At 35.8% G+C, this 12592-nt stretch overlaps 1 protein-coding gene across 1 annotated transcript; it reads right to left on the bottom strand.

Moving 5' to 3' along the window:
* Positions 1-5904: 5904 nt before the first annotated feature.
* Positions 5905-11751, bottom strand: LOC131596419 (uncharacterized). The gene is made up of 6 exons (XM_058869064.1): positions 11384-11751; positions 11021-11295; positions 10704-10793; positions 10524-10595; positions 10206-10325; positions 5905-7200 (listed from the first exon to the last, which is right to left on the bottom strand). The coding sequence occupies exons 1-6, from the start codon at positions 11643-11645 to the stop codon at positions 6079-6081; spliced, it is 1941 nt and encodes a 646-aa protein (XP_058725047.1). The 5' UTR covers positions 11646-11751; the 3' UTR covers positions 5905-6078.
* Positions 11752-12592: the final 841 nt, after the last annotated feature.

The raw sequence follows: 12592 nt of genomic DNA, 5'->3' as shown, positions 1-12592 counted from the left end.
TCTTTGCATTGCAAGTCAAATAAGATGTGTCCTTTAAAACTAGGTTTATATCCCAAATGGATACACTTCCTAGACCTTGAATCCATTTTCTTTCTATTGGATTTGAGGGTAGATTCATAGCATAAAGAGCCAAAAAAACTCTAATGTTAGACATATTAGGAAGTTTATTGTGAAGAATTTGATATGGAGAATTATGGTGCAAGAAAAAAATGGGTAGCCTATTTATGATGTGCACAACATTACTAACAGTATGTGCCCAAAACATAGATGGTAATTGGGCTTGGAATAGGAGTGCTCTGGTGACGCCTAAGATATTTGGTGTTTTCTCTCAACAATTCAATTTTGTTGAGGGGTGTCGACACAAGATTTTTTATGAGTGATGTCAAACTGTTTGTAGAAATCAGTAAGGATGAATTAATTCCCATTATCTGATCTAATGCACTTAATTTGGTAATTGAATTGGGTTTGATCATGGCTACAAAAGACTTGACAAGAGATGTTGGTTCAGATTTTGTCCTCATAAGAAAAAGCCATGTAAGTCTACTTTGATCATCAACTATGGTTAAGAAGTATCTATAGCCCATCATGGATGGAATGGCCAAGGGGATCCATATGTCCAAATGTACAAGGTCAAAAATAGATGTAGACACATGAGAACTATGGGAAAAAGGTAATCTTTTCTGTTTGGCATAAAAACAAACATCACATGGCATATTTACATTGACATGTGTAATGAATGGAAAACTTTTATTGATTTAAATGAGCTTGGTATGTGTGGCATTCCCAAATCTAATATGCCATAGCCTACATTTTGATGAGTGATCTATAGAATTTATTGACACTTGAGTTAATGGAATTAGTTGATGGAGTGTGATGCAAGGTGACTGAGGGAGACTTTAAAAGGTACAATCCACCATGTAATTCAGTTGTGCCAATCATCTTCTTGGATGAGAGATCCTATATAATATATCCAGCATCAGTAAACACAAGTTGACAATTAAGAGTTTTGGTCAATTTGGGAACAAAAATAAGGTTAAGGGCAAAATTTGTCATACATAGTACATCATTGATGTAAAAAGAGTTGTTAAGCTTGATAGTGCCTAAAAAATTCGTGGTGACTAAACTACCATTAGGTAATTTTATGCTATGGGCTTAATTTGCTTAAGGCAATGAAAATAGTTTTGAGTGAAACAAACATGGTCAGTAGCACCAGTGTCTAATATGAAAGTTTCAGGATGAAAGGAATTAGGGAGTGTGCATATGATACATGAATCTATGTCATTTTGGGATGTTAAGTGGTTAATGCTATGAGCCAAAAACTATGATGTATCTTGAAGTAAAGCCAACAAAGATTTGTGTTGTTATGGAGTAAAATCCAAGCCATGAGAAGCATGTGCACTAGCCTAAAAAAACTCACCAGATTGTCCATCTTTTTTGTCAAGTATAGCAGCATATTGATTGTGCTATCTGGTTTCCATTTAAAAGGATATTCAAGCTTTTTGATGCATGAATCAACAATGTAATTAGTCATTCCACAATGAGTGCATACATGATTTCCTCTACCTCTGCCACCAAAAAATTGACCACCTCTTGTATTGCCTCTACCACGGGAATTTGACTTGTATTGAGAATTACAAGTATTATTGTGTTGACTTCCATTGAGAATAGCTAGCACCTTGGATTCATCAAGATGAAAGCTAGTTTGTCTTTCATGTTGGACAAGTAAGGATTAGACTTTGCATATATTTGGCAAAGGATCCATTAACATGATTTGGGAACGAATGGCTGAGAAATGAGCATTCAGACCTTTAAGAAAACGATTAACCTAATCACTATCCTTGTAGGCACAAATATTGGTTATGGCTTCACATGTAGGATCACATGCACATTCAAGAATTGGATGAAAACTGTCCAATTATTGCCATAAGATCTTCAGTTTAGTGTAATAAGTGGATATAGAAGTGTCACCTTGCTTCTAGGAGAAAATCTCTTCTTGAATATATGAGATACGAAACACATCTCCTTGGTAGAATCTTTTCTTCAGCTCGTTCCACATGTATGTTACACTGTCGATCTATAAAATTCTTTGAGAAATTTCCAGCTCCACTAAGTTCTTGATCCATGACGTAATCATGGTATTACATCTATCCCAAGCAACTGAATTGAAATCAAGATCCGATGGTCAAGGAAAGAATCCATTGATGAAATGTAACTTGTTCTTGGATCGTTATGCCATGGACATGGAGCGTGACCAAGAGTGATAATTGTTGCTTGAAAGTAGAGGCGTACCAAGAATTAAAGCAGGGTTTTCATTGGGATGCATTAAGTAGGGGTTGAGGGTATCATTTTTATAACCTTTTTTGGGGGGTTTTGCTGACGGATTCGCCATGAATGCTTCCCTTAGAGTTTGTAGACATGGTGAAAACAATGCCGGAAGAAGAAAGCGAAGGATCAAGAACGAAGAAAAATTAGCAAATGAGATTGAGAACCTTCGATTCACAACAGAATATTTGGATCATAGGTCGACGGTACCATGTGAGCATGCAATGTATTGGTGCAACTTCATGAATGGATGAGAAGTTGCAGAGCTTGTTTGAAGGAAAAACGAAAACAAACTTTACATGTGAGGAAGACGAAGAATAAGGAAAATTATATTGCTCAATTTGAATCCTTTTACATCATTAGGAGTTATTATATAGTATTACATGCAAGTAACAACTAACTAACTATCTAACCAATGCTACTAACCGAATAACTAACTTGTAGAAGCTAGTTGTTATTGATAGTGCATGTATCTTCAGCTTCGTCACCATTTACACTGCCGGAGTGTTGTGCTTCAGCTACATCATCATCATAATCAAATTCTTTATTGGAGGATGTAGAGCAGTTATCCTATTAAGGATATCGTGCGGGAATAAATCCACAAGTTTCACTCAGTCTCATTCTCCCTCTTCCGTAGCTAGCTCCACCACATGAGTATTCAGACCCATTCTAATTTCTTAATCTTCTAATTTCTATATCTAGTTTATCTTAGTTTTTAATTTGTATGATATGTTGCTCATATGGGATCAATTGTTTTTGTTATATGTGATCATTTAAGTGTGTTGTATGTGCATATAACATTGTGTCGTAATCATTCATTCTCATCAATTTTCTTCACCTGAATTAAAATTTTCCTTTCATTTACATAAAAACCCCTCATTCAATTTTTTTGTGTGATTCAGATCACAAGAAAACTTTCTTTTGCAAAATATTTGTCTTTGTTTTTGTGACTCGGATCACAAAACTTTTTATTTGAATCGAACTTCAATTTCTTAAAAAAAGTTTAATTCGGGAAATGTAATTCAAATCACATATGCCCTTGATTCGAACCAAAGTGGCCACTAAAACCTTTTCAAATGCTTTTTATTCGAATCACACGCCACCTTGATATGAATAAAACTTTCACCTATTTGATTTGAATCATCGTTCTTTTTTTAACTGAATCAAGTGCTTTGCAATATCTTATATGTTTATTTTTTTTCATATATATGTTGGTTGCATGTCATTTTCATACCACTTTCATTTATTCAGAGTGAGTTGTTCTACATTTTGCAAGTGGTTCAGAAAATTTGTTGTGTTTGTGTGATTGTGTTAGGATGTGAAATTTTCTTTTTAAGTTCTTAGTTCTCAGTTTCTTTGTTCATCTCCAGTTAGACCATGTCTTTAAGACTTGCTTTTGTCTCCATTCCTAAGGCTAAGAAAAATATTTCAGATAGACCAAAGAAAAGAGCTATAGGCAAATCTTCATCAAACATAGCATGGAAATAAATGGCGGGTGGCCCGATAGTGGAAACCATAGAAGGTGGCCCACCGGATCTTAAACCAGGCTCTGATACCATGTTAAGAAGTGTGGTTAGGCCTAACTCAACCCTATAAAACCGGTTTGTAAAGTGAGGATTGTCCCCACTTATAAGGACATGTTCAGGCCATATATTATCCCGTTATTCGATGTGGGACTCTTAACACACCCCCTCACGCCCATGACTAGACAACTGGAGCGTGGAAATAAATGGTGGGTGGCCCGATAGAGGAAACCATAGAAGGTGGCCCACCGGATCTTAAACAAGGCTCTTGATACCATGTTAAGAAATGTGGTTGGGCCTAACTCAACCCTACAAAACCGACTTGTAGGGTGAGGATTGCACTCACTTATAAGGACATGTTCAGGCCATATATTGTCCGATGTGGGACTCTTAACAAACATTCATCTTATGATGTTCCTCCTACTTCCTCAACTTCTCCAAACCACGGCACTGAAAAATCAATGTAGGTACCAAATCAGAGTATCCATTTTTGTGGCAAAGAGTTCTAACTTCTGGTGAAGTTCAAATTGAGAGGTAAGCTCGAATCTCTTACAACTTTTTCTTCCTTCATCTTCGCTTCAATTCCAATCTTCTTCTACTCCATAGGAATCTTTCTTCTACTGAAACTTCTTGCTTTGAGGTGAATGAAGTTATGGAGATAGTGTTGCAATGGAGAGGAAGGTTGAAAGTGATGGCTTAGATTGCTTGGCTTGAATTTTCTCAATGTTGCAGTTGGAACTTCTTCATCAAGAAGGAGAATTTCATAAATCAACAGAGCTTGCTACTTTTTCTGTGTGGTGTTGGTGTATAAGTTTTGTGGTTGCTGAACCAATGTGGTTGCTGTTAGGATTTATAGGCTCAAATTAGGTTTAATCGCGAGTGTGTGTGTGAGAGCTTGTAAATGTGTGGGATTTTAGAGGGAAATTTGCGTGAGTTAGTTGGGATTTGTGTGAGTCGATCATGAGTGATTCATGTGGAGAGAGTGAGGATGGATTAAGTAAGAAGTTAGCACAAATGGTGGGATCTCCCATCTGCAAATGAGAGTGTCAAACCCATGTAATTCCATGTTGTATGTAATGTCATGGCCATGTAATTCAACTTTGTACCATGAATGCAAATCAGAATTTTGCAGTTTTAAATTTACTTGTTCTTCTTCTCTTATTTTGTTTGAAACGAAAACTTGTGATTCACATGATATAATGCCATGATTGTTGAAGTTCAAATTCTTCCATTAAATCTTTATTCTCTTTTGTAATGAATTTGATGTATGTGTAATGGATTTATGATGTATGTATACTAGGATGCACATGATAGCATCTGTAAACGAATTTTTAGGAATGAGATGACAATTAAAATCTTATTTAATGTTGTCTTTTGTGCCAAAACTTGGCATTATTTATTTGTCTTTGACTCTAGAATATAATGTGAAAAATGCACATGATAATTGATTAATGAATGAAATAATTTTGAATGAGTGAAAAACTATAAATATTTTAAGAATAAATTATGAAAGAAAAAAATAGTTAAAAATGGTAGAGAAGTGAGATATAGGTGTAAGAGTGTCGGCTAAAAATCTTGTTGAATTTTATGTTTAAGCTTGTATTTGTTGAGCATAGTCTTGACTTTATAAAATCTTATATGTGATCAAGATTGAAGTTATATACTCATCAAATTTTCATTAAAAATTAACCTGGGTTTATATTTTAATATTGATATTTTATAATTAAAATTTAAGGTTAAAAAAATTTAATAGCTATAACATTTCCAAATTTTGTTTCTAATCCTCATAAAAAGCTTTTTTTTTGTTCTTTACAAAATTGTTCTACCATCATAAAAATAGTGGGAAAGCAATATTAAACATATAAAATAAAAACAAATTGGAAGATCATTTTGTAAAGTTTAAAAATTATGATTTTCATCCACTACCAAGTTTTCAACTTCTCTAATTGACATAATTTATAATCAGTAAACGGTCTTCTATTCAATTAGTTGTAGTTAGAATTACTTTTCTATTTTGAACTTTTATAATAAGAAACTTGATTAAGAGACACACAATAAATGCGACTTAAGGAGACAATTTAACAACAATTTAGAAGTGTACATGAAAACTCAATAATTAAAAAAAAAAAACTACTTTAAACACAGAAATGCTTCGATGTCATTGTTACGAAGCTAAGTAGACATCATAAAAATATAAGAAAATAGCGTAATCCATAATGAACAAACTATGATATCAGCTCTGAGGTGACTTGGCAACACTAGCCTGCTGAGCTGCCTGTGCAGGTGCTCCATCATAGCTACCACCGCGAGCATTCCCACCAGCAGTACCATCAGCAGAATATGCTGGGGCCTGAGGATAACCAGCACCATAAGAACCGCTGCTATATGAAGGTGGTGCCTGACCATAACCAGGTTGACTACCTGCTGGAGCACCATATGATGGAGGACCGTACCCTGGTTGAACAGCACCAGCACCGCCATAACCAGATGACGGTGCTCTTTGAGAGCCTGTTTCTGGTTGAGAATATGCAGAAGGTGGGGGCTGTGAAGGGGGATATCCTGGTTGACCATAACCTCCAGCTGCATTAGGTGACTGTGATTGTCCATATGCAGGCGGAGTACTACTTGGCTTCTGTGGTTGAGGGGGTCCATAACCAGACTGTGCTTGAGGTGGATTGCCATAAGCTGCTTGGGAGGTTGGTGGCACCCCATAACCTGGCTGAGCAGCACTTTGTTGTGGATAGTTTGCAGCATTTGGGCTAGGCTGTTGGTTGCTACCATAACCTTGCTGGGAAGGTTGGACAGGTGGAACTTGGGATGAATCTCCTTGAGAACCATAATTGGCAGTTTGGCCCTCTTGTGCTGAACCATAGCTTGGGGCTGAGCCATAACCTTGCTGCTGATCATATGGTGGCTGACCATACCCTGTTTGTGGTGGCTGTTGATATGCACCATAACCATCCTGAGCATAGCCCTGTCCAGGCTGGCTATAACCAGAGGAAGGTGGTTGACTGTAATTGTAAGCAGTCCCATCAGCTGGAGCTGCAGGACCCCCAGGATTCTGCTGTTGCTGAGACTGTTGATTATAATAATCATACCCGCCATGAGACGGCTGCTGGGTAGTTGCAGTGGACTGGTCCCAGTTGGAAGAATATCCACCAGATGGAGGATAGCCTGCATATGGTTGCTGAGGCATATTATACTGGGGTGATGGACCAGAGTATGCTCCAGGTTGCACATAACCATAACCAGGTTGTTGCATAGGAGCAGCAGGGGGAGCCCAGCTAGAGGGTGGCCGAGCTTGGTAACCTTGCTGAGAGTAACCACCAGACATTGATGGATTTCTAAGACGGTTCTGCAAAAGTAAAAATTGTAACCACAAATAAAAACAGCACTCACACAAGATATGGTATTTAATACAACAATGGATGCACAAACATAAGACAAGCAAAACATACATCACTTATAAATCAACATATAAATAACAAAAATATGAAGGGTATGATACATATCAGATACCATATTGGATTAGAAAGGGGTATAAAGGCCAACATACCGTACCAGTTCGAGACACAACTGAGTTACTCCAGCAGAAGCACACCCTTTCCCTATTCGAAATGAATGGGTACAAAAGGAAAGCACAAACCACAGAAGTAGACAAGCATATGATATTTTCATTGCCTCAAGACAAATCACTATATTGTATCTCAACAATGATATTATAATCATTCTCATTAACTAAATCTAAATTCAGGGCCTTTCATATATACTGCGTAAGTAGCAGCAACAATGACTCCAAAGTAAAAAATGTCAAAATAATTAACTTCACAAGTTAACAGAAAAAGTTCCTCTCTCAAACTTGGCCCAATCTAATAGTACAAACCTTTCCTGGAACCATCAGGCAAAAGCCAGTGTAACCAACAAAGATATGAGCTAAAGGGGTTATATCAAAGGATAAAGACAGTTGGAGAAGAATAAATTAGAATGCAGATTTAAGAAGCTCAAGAAATATTAGAGATATTGACAGTCACATTAAGCAAAGAAGCTATGAAACAGATCACCATAACGAGGAGGGCAGGAGTGAAGTGGCGCATCCTTTCGCAAAATAATATTGGCATATGAAAATGCATAACTACTTAAACAGTTACCAACAATTTAACAGCAGAAATCAAACAAATTGTAGTAGTTTATCAGCTACAAACTGAAAAAATGGATATAATGATGGGATAAAAATAAGAGACTCAACATAGAAGCTTCAGGTTGCCGTGCCAAACGAAGTTTAGTATATGACACAAGGACAAAATATTATTGACATTTATATTATAGATCTTCCAGCAAATAACTAATCAGCACAATAAGATGTGTAAAATAATGACAATATATCTTAGTGTTATGTAATTGTTAGTTAAAACAATCATGACTGAAAAAAGAACACCAATAATATTATGTGGGACGAAAAGCTAAGAATTACACAATAGATAAGAATTACGCAATAGACAAGGTTGAGGCTATTAGGCCAAATGCAAGTCGGGTATAAGACACTAGGAAAAACACTACTTTTTGAAAACTGACATGAAAAATGACACCATGTATAGACATTAATATATATTATTAATTATTAATATATATACAGATCATTGTCCAATCATGGTATTAAATTGACATCAGTAATTTTCTACTCAAATAAATATCGAAACAAGATTTAGAACCATACCATCACATGTGGAAGAAACACCAACAAAGGGATTCCATGTTGGCGTCACTAATGGTCCAATACAAACTAACCCTACAATTGTCTCAATAATAAAATCAGTAATAGATACAACAGTTAATAAGACCATGGTTGAACAGGCTATAATTCCAACAAAGTATCTTCGTCGGCCAAAATAATATGGGAAACCTAGGCAACCCTAAAATCTTAAGTACAGCACGAGACCAGCGCAATGTATTCAATAGTAAAAAAAGCCTCTGCAAAAGATTGGTATCTCTAGAAAATAAAATCGATTAACCCATTTCTGAAATAGAAGTCAATATCCTCCCCCAAACAACCTTATGAATACATAAAATGACTTAAGTATACAGATGTAATTATGTACATCATGGGAGACTATAGACACGGAAGAGAGGTAGCAAGAATGAAGGAGAGATTTGAAACAATTTTGATAGAATTAAGACCAAGTCAAAATACTATATCAATAGTTAATCAACTTACACTTGCTTCACTAAATCAGATTTAGATAAATCTAACAAAGGATATGTGAGTACATAGTCATCTGAATCTATTCAAATATAAAATATAAACTCAATAGTGATAGACAACACATTAGCCGTGAAGTGATTGCTTCTTTGTACCATCTAAACCTTCAGCTAAGCTAAATGCATACAGAAAACAAGTCCATAATAATATAAATGATATGATCCAAAATAATTAGTAAAAACTAACAATTACAATGTGAAGGCAACCATATTATAGGTTAATAAGAACTATATGTGATTTTATTAAGCATGTAGTCATGGTTGTTAAAATCGGGATCTCGATAAAGATCGTTAGGGTATAGAAAAAGCGTAAAGCGTAGGATCGTAACACGGATCGTAAGATCCCAAAAATAGACAATTATAAAAATAACTAGAAAAAATTACTTTAAAATAAAATTCTCATTCATTTAATCATTAATAGCAAATATTTTATACAAAAAAACATAATAGAAGGTCATTTAAAACATAGCAAGTCCCAAAACCCTACAATATGTGTGCATAATAGTCGGGGTTAATTATGGGTCAGTTTATGGGCCGATCCCAATTGTTTAATGACCTGGTCGAAACAGGTCTAAAGCGGGTAAAAACAAATAATGGATCGTTGGGATCTCAAGATCCCACGATTTAAAGATCTTTCTCTAGGAGTTCAAAGCTCCAGCCAAATTAAAGATCTTTGTGGCACTTAAATCGGTGGCCAGTTGCTGGAGCGTAAGATCGTAAGATTTTGGGAGTTAGAGCTAGATCCCAACAACCATGCATGTAGTGCATGAACAATAACAAATAACACAAAAAATAGACCTACAAATATAATTATTGAAACAATCCTGAAATAGTTGAGTTCTAGTAAGATTTTTTTATTAGCATCCAGCAATCTAAAGAGAATAGCATTCATCAGTAGCATCAATAAGAAGTCACATTATCCTAAACAGAAATATATCTCGTTTATCTATTTCAACCATTTAACATATTGATTATACACATAAAACAACCACACGGTGCACATGAGAATTAAAATTTCAGAACAAAATCAGACTTGGCACGTGGCAAGCAAAACAAGCTATAACCAAGGCCAAATCCAACAATAGCAAAGGGTACAAATCATACCTCGCCGCTGAGAATTGAATCAACCAATTGTTTTGCAGAATCAATTTGTTCAGAGGTCCCTTCAATTTTTAAAGTTCTTTCGGTGGATGGATCACCCGGGGGAAGATGAAGAGGAATCACCTGAAAGAACATACAAGTGCAACACATTATGAACAACAATGACATAAAGGAATGCCACATCTTCAATTATTAAAAGTAATCAAGAAGTTATAGAAAACTACAACATCAATAATAGTAATAACAACTGCAACAATGATGATAAATAAGTGTGAGTACATGAAGCACAATAAACTGAAAACATGGATTAAGAGGGAAAACCTGAATTCTAGCTCCAGTTGTAGCTTGCATACTCTTTATTGTTTCTCCACCTTTACCAATGATAAGGCCAACCTACAGTAATGGGAAAATAACATCCCATCCAAAATTGAACAACAAAATTAAGTCCAAGAGCCACAACACATGACCATGGATGTGTTTCTACATAACGCATAAGCCAACCTTGTTATTAGGGATCTTCATTGAAAATTCATCAGCGCCACCTTGTCCAGTCATTCGTCGAGTAACAAGGCCATTACCTCCAGATTCAGCCTGTTAAAAACACCACAAATCCCAAAAGAAACTTCATTACTTTAAAAAACTTTCACACCAAATCATGTCATATCAAATTACTAATGATGCAGTGACATGATATGAAATTTAAGATATTTGAAAGTAAATCTTCTAAACAAATAAGATAGTGTGCAATGTGTAAACTTGAAGGAACAACAGAACAACATCATATATAACAGGAAAAGAATGTGGATAGAAAATACTACCTCAGCAAGAACTTCATTGATCAGTTTCTCAGCAGTAGCAATAGCATCAGAAGTACCCGTAAGCTCAACCAATCTATTTGGAGAATTAGGGTCAGCATCCATGTCACGGGTGACCTGGATTTTAGCACCAGATTGTGATTGAAGGTACTTGATAGTTTCTCCACCTTTCCCAATGATAACACCAACCCTCCCATTAGGAATTTCAATCTTCTTGCTTGAACCTTGATGCGAATACGAAGGTATACTTGAAGGAGCTGAATATTGACTCTTAAATTCTAGATCGAAGAAAAACACAGAAACAGCACAATTAACTAAATATAATTAAATTGAAATAATTGATTGAGAAATTGGTGAAACCCTGACCGGAGGAATCGTAAGAGGTGGGAGTAACAACATCGAATTTGGTGCGTTTAGCGACATCGGAGCCGCTGAGGAGACGAGCGGCGACTTCTTGAGCCCGTTGTTTGATGAGTTCGAATTCGGTGGTGGCGGGGGGAGGGACGTTGTTGTATGACGGAGGAGGAGGGCCGTCGGAGAAACCGGTGGTTCTGGAGTGAGGAGGTGGTTCGTCGTACTTGCGTTTGAGGGAGGGTGGAGTGGCGTCGTATTGGGATTCGTCGGCCATTGGAATTGAATTGAAGAAAAAGGGAAAAGGTGAAGAAGAAACCCTAGCTGGAGATGGAGTAGGTTCGATAAGATGCGTCTGAGTCACGTGTGTTGCTTGTTTTTATAGTGGAGTCAGAATCGGGATTAATAGTGTATGTTTTTGTGGCATGAGCCTCACCAAAATATCTTTTCTTTTTTACCGATAAATCTTTTAAAAAATAGATTTTTATTTTATTTTCAAAAATAACTTTTATAAAAATGTATTTTTTAAAATTAAAATTTTAAAAATTAAAAAATTAATTTTAACATTGTGTAACATAAATATATGTTATTTATTTTTTTAAACAAACAAAATACTCATTATGTTTTGCCCTATGTTGTTATGGGTTTTAATACAAATTTGGTTTTTTTTTCTTTATTAATTTGGGCTTGAATATGATTCAATATTTCTTTTGCAATATGATGCGTGTTTTCGCTGTCTCTTTTCTCTGTATGTTAAACCCTAAAAGAAAATCCATTTTCTTCTTCATCTAATTACAAATCAATCTCCAGTTAGTTCTAGGCATATCTTTTTAGTTCATAGCTTCAATAATGCTTTTTTTTGTCTAGTTTTCAAATGACGTCTAGGAAACAACAACTATCGATATGGTTAGAGCCTGTTGCACAGCTACTACTTCCGCCATAATGGGATCTTCACCATCAGTTACGTTTCAAGCATTAATAGCAAAAACTTCTTAATTTTCATCTCTGGAAATTGTTCCCAACCCTCATTTTCCTTTGCAATATAGGCTTGAGGCGGAATCGCATTTAATCCACCCTTTTTCAAGAGCTTTCCAACACGAATTATGGTATTTGGTACCATTTATGGGAATAACATTCTTGTTGTTGCCATATATGGGTTTGTACTCTCCTTAGGATTCTCATTTGTTTTGACATTATTCATTTTCTGCATGTTGTTTTGTTGAG

This window comes from Vicia villosa, linkage group LG4 (assembly GCF_029867415.1).
Source record: "Vicia villosa cultivar HV-30 ecotype Madison, WI linkage group LG4, Vvil1.0, whole genome shotgun sequence".
Classification (NCBI taxonomy): Eukaryota; Viridiplantae; Streptophyta; class Magnoliopsida; order Fabales; family Fabaceae; genus Vicia; species Vicia villosa.
The sequence above is the reverse complement of the archived record's forward strand: the minus strand, read 5'-3'. Positions and strand labels throughout refer to the sequence as shown.